At 38.7% G+C, this 11,566-nt stretch overlaps 3 protein-coding genes across 3 annotated transcripts; all 3 read right to left on the reverse strand.

Moving 5' to 3' along the window:
* Window positions 1-90: 90 nt before the first annotated feature.
* Window positions 91-1,458, reverse strand: LOC113803054 (pupal cuticle protein 36-like). The gene is made up of 2 exons (XM_027353759.2): window positions 1,447-1,458; window positions 91-1,223 (listed from the first exon to the last, which is right to left on the reverse strand). The coding sequence occupies exons 1-2, from the start codon at window positions 1,456-1,458 to the stop codon at window positions 213-215; spliced, it is 1,023 nt and encodes a 340-aa protein (XP_027209560.2). The 3' UTR covers window positions 91-212.
* Window positions 1,459-4,776: 3,318 nt separating this feature from the next.
* LOC113830502 (pupal cuticle protein 36-like) lies at window positions 4,777-8,767 on the reverse strand. Its single transcript, XM_070137095.1, has 4 exons — window positions 8,690-8,767; window positions 7,210-7,224; window positions 6,959-7,024; window positions 4,777-5,940 (listed from the first exon to the last, which is right to left on the reverse strand). The coding sequence occupies exons 1-4, from the start codon at window positions 8,765-8,767 to the stop codon at window positions 4,897-4,899; spliced, it is 1,203 nt and encodes a 400-aa protein (XP_069993196.1). The 3' UTR covers window positions 4,777-4,896.
* Window positions 8,768-9,251: 484 nt separating this feature from the next.
* LOC113800016 (uncharacterized) lies at window positions 9,252-11,195 on the reverse strand. The gene is made up of 5 exons (XM_070137097.1): window positions 11,175-11,195; window positions 10,888-10,912; window positions 10,634-10,695; window positions 10,186-10,351; window positions 9,252-10,140 (listed from the first exon to the last, which is right to left on the reverse strand). The coding sequence occupies exons 1-5, from the start codon at window positions 11,193-11,195 to the stop codon at window positions 9,311-9,313; spliced, it is 1,104 nt and encodes a 367-aa protein (XP_069993198.1). The 3' UTR covers window positions 9,252-9,310.
* Between the last annotated feature and the right edge of the window lie 371 nt (window positions 11,196-11,566).

Raw genomic sequence — 11,566 nt, forward strand, 5'->3', positions numbered from 1 at the left:
CAATTCGCTAAAATAGATTTTGCTCATCTATTAGATGCAAAATATTACCCCAATGGCTTGAGTCATATAGGAAGTTTTTGAAAAGAGAAATCGATGTGTTCATTTTATTTATCATTACAGAAACAAGCAACAGGTAACAAAACGAATTAAAGTTAGATGAAATCTCATTCCATCTCCTTTTTTGGTATAAAACTCCATTTTGAAAAAGGTTTCTAAGATGGAGGACCATAAAGACCACTGCCTGAGCCCCTTCCGCTACCCCCATTACCGCCAAAAGCACCGGCGCCAATTCCATGACCACCAGCACCTCCACTTCCGCTGCCACCAAATCCACCTCCAAATCCTCCAGCACCTCCGGAACCGCCTCCAAATCCTCCAGCGCCACCGGAACCGCCTCCAAATCCTCCGGCGCCACCAGAACCGCCTCCAAATCCTCCAGCACCCCCGGAACCGCCTCCAAGTCCTCCGGCGCCACCGCCGATTCCTCCCCCAACACTTCCGGAGCCTCCGATAACCTGACCGCCGGCTTCAGCAGCTGCCTGGAGAGCAGTCTGAAGATCCACTCCAATAGGAAGAGTGGGATTTTCTCCCTCTTCGTAGTTGACGAAATATACCTCAGGATTTGAAGGAGGTGCAACTGTCACCTCGATCACGCGCTGGCCTCCGTCACCTCCGCTCTTGTTTAGAACGTAGACAATGTTTTCCTGTTTTGGTGGTGGAACAATGATGGGTTCGGGTCCTGGGCCTTCTTCAGGAATGCGTACGAACAGGATATTGTGATCCACCCTCGGCGGTGGAATACTTGGTGGAGGTCCACTTTCCCCTTGAGGCTGTTCGGGAGCATCGTAAACGAACACATTTCTTGTAACGATGGGAACGACGCACGATCCGTCTACGTGTAGGATCTCTCCTTCTCTGCAGGCTCCCCCGGAACCTCCGCCCCCATAACCTTGTCCAGATGAAGACCCTCCACCGGCGGAGAATACACTTCCTCCATTGGCGGAAAATCCACCTCCACCGCCGGAGATTCCACTTCCTCCACTGGCGGAAAATCCACCTCCACCGCCGGAAATTCCACTTCCTCCGGAGAATCCTCTGCCTCCGCCACTGGAGGAACCTCCTCCTCCTTGAACACCATGGGAAAATCCACTTCCAGAAGGCGCTGCTAGATTATATCCTTGAGGAGCAGCGACGCACGTTGCAAGCAAAGCCAAGGAAATGATCTGTAGAGAGGAATGTTTCTTTTTATGACTATTAAAATCATACTGAAAAATCCCTCAATTGTAATGTAAAGTTACCCATTTGGAAATAAATTGACCCTCTATTGAATACTACCTCTATATGTGTGTGCATTCTTGTTGGATTTCATAAACTAAATTTAGTAAGAAATCTGTAGCAATACATCTAATGCATCTAATTACCAGATGCCGAGAGAGAAGCACTTACTAAGAACTTCATGGTGGAGGAATATACTGACCTGAAGTGCGCATCACCTTATATACTTCCAGTTTCTCCACTCTGCGAAATCCCTTTCTCCTATTTCAGACTTTCATGCCTACGTATGAAAATGCGGTTGCTAAGAAAGATTATGCCCTAAAAAGTCTAGCATCCACTTGACAAAAGGTCGCAAAGATCTACACACATGCACATAGGTATCTGTATGTGATGGAACATGTGCATCTTACAGGTGTACAGATAAGAATTGTAAAGGTGAAAATCGAATTGATAAGTGACGGGAAATTACCAAGGTGCTCGTCGTAGATACGTCCCAAGAGTTTCAATCATAGAAGTAATATATGATCAAATATTTAACTACACTAAAATGGAATAGTAGTCTCTTCTCTGTGATTCGTGGAACCATAGTTTAGTATCTTAGAACCAAGACATTCATTTAGTTCATCGAAACGCAATCTAGAGAATATAGAAATGCACAAAGAATTTTCTAATACAAATGCACAAATCCCTCTACAATGCTGTGATCCATAACCACCAACATGGTCAAGCGAGGTCGGTCGTCAAGCCGGGGGAATCGGAAGGATAGTGAGTTTAAGGAACTATAGGAAAGAATAACGTTATCATATATTTTTAAGAATCATTAACTTAATCTCTAAATTTTCGTACAAAAAAGGGAAAACATTTATAATAATCATCACCAATACTATTACATCACGATAATTTCAATCATCATTTCATCAACATTATTATAAAAATACTGCATATATAATCATGTTTTTATTATTGTTAATACTGCTATGTATGCTGTTGTAGGCTGTTGAATGGTACCAATAATGACGATCTGGATATTACTGTTAGGAGTAGCGACAATCATCGCACACATTACAAGCATCACTTAGTGTTATATAAAAAATATAAGTCTAATAATAATCATATATTCCAATGATCATATTAAAAAAAATAATAAAAATGTGTTCTCTAAACATTCTTCATACATTCTCTATGAGATAATTCATACTTAACTCGTTTTGCAACCTAAGTGCTATGTGATTTTTTTCTATAATACAATCATTTATCTTGATAGCTGATAATCTTATGGCATTTTTCCTTAATGAATTTAAGGGAAATCTTAAAGACAAAATCTTCACATGAAATTCAGTTTGGTGAAACAAGTCTAAAATAAAAGTAAACAATCTCTAGAATTTCTATCTTTGTTCATTGCATGACTTTGGTGACCAGACATCTTAACCTCCTTCCTGTAGCGCAGACGTCCTGGAATTGAAAGTGAAGCAGACTGACTTGTTTCGCAATGCAGGGAGTAGAAAGAAATGAGATGAAACTGATACTGATATGAGAGTAATTAAAAACTTCGATATGATTTATGCTGACACTATTATAGTAATCGATATCCCATCACACCTTACTGTAGAGTAGTGGTTTTAGCATATTTTCGTATTATTACCTCAGGTACTATTGTGATTGATCCATTGCTACTACTCTTACCCCATTCGTTTATATGTAAGAGAAGGTATTGAAAAGAGAACTTTAATAATACTTGAATTGTAATGATTTTTTTTTTTTTTTTTTTTTTTTTTTACGTTTTTTCCCCTTTGACTCAAGAAATGCTTATTACAGTTATTCGTTTGACGGGAAAGAAAGAGACATCAATACTATAAGAGTAAATTGTAAATTATTCTATAATTTCCTTGTTCATTAACAAAATATATTCATTACTGGTACATTATCAATAAGAAGCTTTGTCTTGTCTGTTCTTATGTGAAATATGAGTGCCAAGATCGAGAGAGGACAATTCCTATCGTATATCAATATCTGGGTCTTGTTACTAGCTAAAATCAGCCTTACAAGTACATTATGAACAATAATTGATGAATTAGTTTTATAGGTATTCGTTCACTTGCTTCCCAAGGAAAATGTTATTATTTATCAGCTTACAATAAGAATTAAAAACTTGAAAAAGTTCTCGTTATCACCCAAAAATGGCTTCATTACCCCCCCCCCCCCAAAAAAAAAAAAAAAAAAAACGTTTGAAATGACTGCTGTAGGACATGATCGCGATACTCCTAGTTTTTATTTCACTGATATGGAAGAAACATCATGATCAACATTAGTTTCTCAAGGATTTTAGACCGCTAATCAATGTCCAAACTAAAGTAGGGTAAAATTCACCAGATCTCGGGCACTCTTAAACGGACTATTCCACAAACTTATTTCAATGAAACTGGGCTTGTCTCTCATAGTAGAGCTTTTGCGATCACATTACTGAACTTAACAATGGAGAATGTTAAACCAAGGACCTTAGTGCTAAAACCGACATAAGTATTTAAACTATTGTATTTTTTCTTTGTTCACTATCAAAATATTTACATTATTGGTACATGTCTGTCCTTTGACGAAATATCAATGCCAGGAATTGAGAGAGGACATATCGAATGTCAGCGCTGATCTGCGTTCCTATCAAAACCGAAATTCGACATGAACACTGTAATAGCATCAAAGTGGGGCGATAATGTATGTGTATACTCATAGCCATTATATATGAATTCTTGTGTATGTAAATAGTAAGATATTAAATTCTAAATTCATGAAACTCGGATGTGAAAATTGGTGTATGTTCAAACCAGGGATGCCTCCCCCCCTTCCGCGTGACATTTGGTTTTCTAGTCTTAAAGTTGGCCGTTTCACATGACTAATTAAGGCCTTCGTCATTTGAGATTATCATTAACATTCTTATATTTTCATTGCGTTTTTGTAATAATTCAAATATCCAAGATGTGTCATATTCATGGTCCAAAGGATAATTTTGTCCCCTGGGATGACCATAAGGAGCCCTCAGGGTGATAGGAAGCATAATTAACCAGTGAAATTATGATCGCCATGAAGATAAATTATATCATACACAATTAGCTAACTACATAAAATTAGTTTTGATTACATTATGCAGGGTTGTATTTCCTTTTTTTATACAAGTGCTCAAATCAATCCATAGAAATCTGTGTATAATTTCAATACTTCAAGAGTGTAATTTTGAATTTACCATATACAAGCATTACATTGTCGAATATTAAGATCTGCAAAAGACTCTATGCAACGAGGATATGAAGTGAGTTTGCTTTCTCGGATTTTAAATCGTGAAATAATTGATAGCGGTATGATAAGCAACAGGAAAAACAGAGTAATGTTAGAATTAATGATAATTGTATACAAACACAATTCGCTGACATAGATATTGCTCATCTATTATATACAAAATACTGCCTATACTGTTCTGAATCATATAGTAAGTTTTTGAAAACAACTGTTGATTAGTTCATTTTATTTATCATTACAGAAACAAGCAACAGGTAACAAAACGAATTAAAGTTAGATGAAATCTCATTCCATCTCCTTTTTTGGTATAAAACTCCATTTCGAAAAAGGTTTCTAAGATGGAGGACCATAAAGACCACTGCCTGAGCCCCTTCCGCTACCCCCATTACCGCCAAAAGCACCGGCGCCAACTCCATGACCACCAGCACCTCCACTTCCGCTGCCACCAAATCCACCTCCAAATCCTCCAGCACCTCCGGAACCGCCTCCAAATCCTCCAGCGCCACTGGAACCGCCTCCAAATCCTCCGGCCCCACCGGAACCGCCTCCAAATCCTCCAGCGCCACCGGAACCGCCTCCAAATCCTCCAGCACCCCCGGAACCGCCTCCAAGTCCTCCAGCGCCACCGCCGATTTCTCCCCCAACACCTCCGGAGCCTCCGATAACCTGACCGCCGGCTTCAGCAGCTGCCTGGAGAGCAGTTTGAAGATCCACTCCAATAGGAAGAGTGGGATTTTCTCCCTCTTCGTAGTTGACGAAATATACCTCAGGATTTGAAGGAGGTGCAACTGTCACCTCGATCACGCGCTGGCCTCCGTCACCTCCACTCTTGTTTAGAACGTAGACAATGTTTTCCTGTTTTGGTGGTGGAACAATGATGGGTTCGGGTCCTGGGCCTTCTTCAGGAATGCGTACGAACAGGATATTGTGATCCACCCTCGGCGGTGGAATACTTGGTGGAGGTCCACTTTCCCCTTGAGGCTGTTCGGGAGCATCGTAAACGAACACATTTCTTGTAACGATGGGAACGACGCACGATCCGTCTACGTGTAGGATCTCTCCTTCTCTGCAGGCTCCCCCGGAACCTCCGCCCCCATAACCTTGTCCAGATGAAGACCCTCCACCGGCGGAGAATGCACTTCCTCCATTGGCGGAAAATCCACCTCCACCGCCGGAGATTCCACTTCCTCCATTGGCGGAAAATCCACCTCCACCGCCGGAGATTCCACTTCCTCCAGAGAATCCTCTGCCTCCGCCACTGAAGGAACCTCCTCCACCTTGAACGCCATGGGAAAATCCTCTTCCGGAGGGCGCTGCTAGATCATATCCTTGAGGAGCAACGACGACACAGGTAGCGAACAAAGCCAAGGAAGTGATCTGCAGAGAAAGATGTTTATCATTATTATCAAAATGATATCGAAAATCATTAAATAGTAATGTAATGTACTTCATTTGGAAATAAATTGACAAGATAATGATCACAGTAATTTTTTTCCTTTATTGTATTCTATCTTTCTTTATATAGATGTGTTTTGTGCGTTCGTGCTGACCTTCATTATCTAGATTAAGGAATCTGTAATAATACATCTACTGCTTCTAAATACGAAATGTGAGTGCAGCACTTACTAAGAACTTCATGGTGGAAGAATGTACCGACCTGAATTGCACATCACCTTATATACTTCCAATTTCTCCGCACTGTGGAGTCCCTTTCCCCTTCTATTTCAGACTTTCATACCTGGCCATGAAAATGCGGTTGGTAAGATGATACCTCTAAAAATCTAGTATCCATTTGATCTGCACACATTCATATACTTATCTGTATATGTGATGGGACATGTGCATCTACCACGTGTACACAGATCATAAATTATTTAGTTGAAAACCGAGTGGTTAAGCGACAGGAAACAGCCAAAGCATTCATCGTAGATGAAAAAGTCGGTTCAATGAAACGATGCAAGTGCACTATAAATGTAACATACATATCTGTCTCATTGTCTCGCTTGGTGTCACTTCGACCCTTCTTGTCTTTTCCTAGTGATTCTTGTGACCATAGTTTAACATTTTACGATAAACATTTAGTTCAATACAGAGAATATGGAAATGCACAACGATTTTTTCATATGAATGCGCAAATCCGTCTATAATACTGTGTTGCATGCAGTCGAGGACATCGTGCCGGGGGTATCAGAAGGATAAGTTAAGGGAACAATAGGAAAGAATAACGTTATCATAAATGTTTAAGAATCGTTAATACCATCATTACCATATCTAAAAAAAAAAAACACCGATATTATTACATCACGATCGCTTCGTCATAATCATCAATTCCTACGGTTATCATTTTGTCATTATGAAATGGAAAGAAAATATTACCTGTTGTTATCAGTTTTACCACTGCTATATAAACTGGAGTCTCGGAGGATGTTGAATGGATCAAATTATGATCTGGATATTTCAGCTATGAGTGATGACAATCATATCACACACTAGAAGTATTACTTAGTATTCTATGAAAAATATCATCTGTTCAAAAGTAATTTCATATTTCAGTGATTATAATAATAATAATGAAATATTTTATTTTTCCAAAAAAAAAATATATATATATTTTTCTAATTATGTGATACTTCACACTTAACTCACCTTGGTACCTAGATGCTATATGATATTATTTCAGTAATACTTTAATTGTTGAGAATAGAATAATTAATCTTAATAACAAATAATCATATTATTTTTTCTTTATCATTTTAAAGGAAATCTTTAAGATCTTCACATGACATCTAAAATGAAAGTAAACTCTCTTGAGATTGCCTATTTTTGTTCATTGCATGACTAAAAGACGGCATCTTCCGCCTTTAGTGATCAGTCATCTTAACCTCCTTCCTGCAGCACAGACGTCCTGAATTCGAAGGTGAAGCAGACTGACTTGTTTCGCAATACAAGGAGTAAAATAAAATTAGATGAAATTGATACTCATATGCAAGTTATCAAAAACTACGATATAATTTATGCTAATACTATTATCGTAATCGATGTTCCATCACAACTATCTGTAGAGTAGTTGTTTAATATTGTCACCCCAGGCAATGTTGACATGCATCAATTGCTACTACACCAGCCCCATTCGTCTCCAAGTATGTGAAGAAGGAAATATGTAGATAAGCTTTAATAGCAACATATTGTTTATGTAATGTGTATATATATATATATATATATATATATATATATATATATATATATATATATATATATATATATATATATATATACACACACACACACACACACACACACACACACACACATACACACACACATACATATATATATATATATATATATATATATATATATATATATATATATATATATATATATATATATATATATATATATATATATATGCGTATATATATATGTGCATACACAAACACATACACACACACACACACACACACACACACACACACACACACACACACACACACACACACACATATATATATATATATATATATATATATATGTATATATATATTATATATATATAGACATATATATATATATATATATATATATATATATATACATAATATATATATGTATGTATGTATTACCAAAGAAATACCCGTTACAGTTATTCCTTTGACCTGAAAAAAAATCTATAAGTGCAAATCATAAATTAATGTATTATTTCTTTGTTCACTACCAAAAAATATACATTATAGGTGCATTATTGTTAAAAAAAGAGAACATTTAGTCTGTCCTTTGCCGAAATATCAATGCCAGGAATCGAGAGAGGACAGTCCGTATCAGCGCTGATCTGCGCTCCTAATAAAACCTAAATTCGACACGAGCACTCTCATAGCATCAGTGTGGGGCTTCGGCGACAATGTATTCTCATAGCCAATATATATGAATTCTTGAATATTTAAATAGTAAGATTTTAAGTTCATGAAACTCAGATGTGAAAACTGGTGTATGTTCAAAACACGGATGCCCCCCCCCCCCCACTTCCGCGTGACATTTGGTTTTCTAGTCTTATAGTTGGCCGTTTCACATGATTAATTAAGGCCTTCGTCATTTGAGATTATCATTAACACTCTTATATTTTCATTACATTTTTGTAATCATTCAAATATCCAAGATGTGTCATATTCATGGTCTGAAGGATAATTTTGTCCCCTGGGATAATCATAGGGAGCCCTCAGGGTGATAAGAAGCATTATTAACCAGTGAAATTATGATCGCCATGAAGATAAATTATATCATACACAATTAGCTACCTACATAAAATTAGTTTTGATTAAATTATGCTGGGTTGTTTTTCCTTTTTTTATACAAGTGCTCAAATAAATCCATAGAAATCTGTGCATAATTTCAAAAGATCTGCAAAAGACTCTATGCAGTGAGGATATGAAGTGAGTATGCATTTCTCGGATTTTAAATCGTGAAATAATTGATAACGGTATGATAAGTAACAGGAAAAGCAGAGTAATGGTAGAATTAATGATAATTTTATACCAGCACAATTCGCTGATATAGATATTGCTCATCTATTATATACAAAATACTGCCTATACTGTTCTGAATCATATAGTAAGTTTTTAAAAACAACTGTTGATTAGTTCATTTTATTTATCATTACAGAAACAAGCAACAGGTAACAAAACGAATTAAAATTAGATGAAATCTCATTCCATCTCCTTTTTTGGTATAAAACTCCATTTCGAAAAAAACTCTAAGATGGAGGACCATAGAGACCACTGCCTGAGCCCCTTCCGCTACCCCCATTACCGCCAAAAGCACCAGCGCCAATTCCATGACCACCAGCACCTCCACTTCCGCTGCCACCAAATCCACCTCCAAATCCTCCGGCGCCACCGGAACCGCCTCCAAATCCTCCAGCACCTCCGGAACCGCCTCCAAATCCTCCAGCGCCACCGGAACCGCCTCCAAATCCTCCGGCCCCACCGGAACCGCCTCCAAATCCTCCGGCGCCACCAGAACCGCCTCCAAGTCCTCCAGCGCCACCACCGATTCCTCCCCCAGCACCTCCGGAGCCTCCGATAACCTGACCGCCGGCTTCAGCAGCTGCCTGGAGAGCAGTCTGAAGATCCACTCCAATAGGAAGAGTGGGATTTTCTCCCTCTTCGTAGTTGACGAAATATACCTCAGGATTTGAAGGAGGTGCAACTGTCACCTCGATCACGCGCTGGCCTCCGTCACCTCCGCTCTTGTTTAGAACGTAGACAATGTTTTCCTGTTTTGGTGGTGGAACAATGATGGGTTCGGGTCCTGGGCCTTCTTCAGGAATGCGTACGAACAGGATATTGTGATCCACCCTCGGCGGTGGAATACTTGGTGGAGGTCCACTTTCCCCTTGAGGCTGTTCGGGAGCATCGTAAACGAACACATTTCTTGTAACGATGGGAACGACGCACGATCCGTCTACGTGTAGGATCTCGCCTTCTCTGCAGGCTCCCCCGGAACCTCCGCCCCCATAACCTTGTCCAGATGAAGACCCTCCACCGGCGGAGAATGCACTTCCTCCATTGGCGGAAAATCCACCTCCACCGCCGGAGATTCCACTTCCTCCATTGGCGGAAAATCCACCTCCACCGCCGGAGATTCCACTTCCTCCAGAGAATCCTCTGCCTCCGCCACTGGAGGAACCTCCTCCACCTTGAACGCCATGGGAAAATCCTCTTCCAGAGGGCGCTGCTAGATTATATCCTTGAGGAGCAGCGATGCACGTTGCAAGCAAAGCCAAGGAAATGATCTGCAAAGAATGTTTTTCTTTGTAAAATTATGAAAATGATACCGAAAATCATTAAAATGTAATGTAATTTTATCCATTTGGAAATATATTGACAAGATAATAGTAATAGTATCCTCTATTGAATGTTATCTCTGTATGTGCGTGCGTGCTGATTTAATTAACCAAATTAAGTAAGGAATCTGCAATAATATATCTAATGCATCTAAAGGCGAGATGCTGAGAGAGAAGCGCTTACTAAGAACTTCATGGTGAAGGAATATACTGACCTGAAATGCACATCACCTTATATACTTCCAGTTTCTCTGCTCTGCGGAATCCCTTTCTCCTATTTAAGACTTTCATGCCTACGTATGAAAATGCGGTTGCTAAGAAAGATTATGCCCTAAAAAGTCTAGCATCCACTTGACAAAAGGTCGCAAAGATCTACACACATGCACATACGTATCTGTATGTGATGGGACATATGCAGCTTACACGTGTACACAGATAAGAAATTGTATAGTTGAAAACGGAATTGATAAGTGACTGGAAATTACCAAGGTGCTCGTCGTAGATGTTGCCCTATGAGTTTTAATTATAGAAATGATAAATGATAAAAACAAACGGTTCAATGGAAATATGAAACTATATCAAAAATGGAACAGTACTACAATTCGACCTTTCTCGTCTTTTGTGAGCGATTCGTGGAACCATAGATTAGCATTTTACAACCAGGACATTCATTTAATTTACCGAAACGCAATGTAGAGAATATAGAAATACACAAAGAATTTTATAATACGAATGCACAAATCCATCTTTAATATTGTCATGCATGACCCACGCAGGCAAGCGAGGGCGTCATGCTGGGGGTATCGGAAGGAAAGATAATTAAAGGAACTATAGGAAAGAATAACGTCATCTTATATTTTTAAAGAATCATTGATAACATAATTGCCAAATGTTTCAACAAAGAAGGGATAAAATCTGTAATGACCATCACTAATACTATTACATCCCGATCACTTCATTCATCATTTCATCAACATTATTATCAAAATACTGCTCACATAAACATCACTTTTTATTATTGTTCATTATTCGTCATAATGAAATAAAATTAAAACGGCACTTATTCTTTTTACCACTGCTTTACACGCTGGAGTCTCGGGGCTGCTGTCGAATAGTTCCAATAATGATGATCTGGACATTACTGTTAGGAGTAATGGTAATCAT

Source organism: Penaeus vannamei, chromosome 22, assembly GCF_042767895.1.
Source record: "Penaeus vannamei isolate JL-2024 chromosome 22, ASM4276789v1, whole genome shotgun sequence".
Taxonomy (NCBI): Eukaryota; Metazoa; Arthropoda; class Malacostraca; order Decapoda; family Penaeidae; genus Penaeus; species Penaeus vannamei.

Coding starts and splice junctions, on each gene's coding strand:
- LOC113830502 (XM_070137095.1), bottom strand. CDS start 8,767: ATGATTATCCCAGGGGACAAAATTATCCTTCAGACCATGAATATGACA. Junction 5,941..6,958: donor CTCCAGTTTATATAGCAGTG/GTAAAACTGATA, acceptor CTTTCTCTGCAG/ATCACTTCCTTGGCTTTGTT.
- LOC113800016 (XM_070137097.1), bottom strand. CDS start 11,195: ATGACGCCCTCGCTTGCCTGC. Junction 10,696..10,887: donor CATCTACGACGAGCACCTTG/GTAATTTCCAGT, acceptor TTTCATACGTAG/GCATGAAAGTCTTAAATAGG. Junction 10,352..10,633: donor AGAAACTGGAAGTATATAAG/GTGATGTGCATT, acceptor CATTCTTTGCAG/ATCATTTCCTTGGCTTTGCT.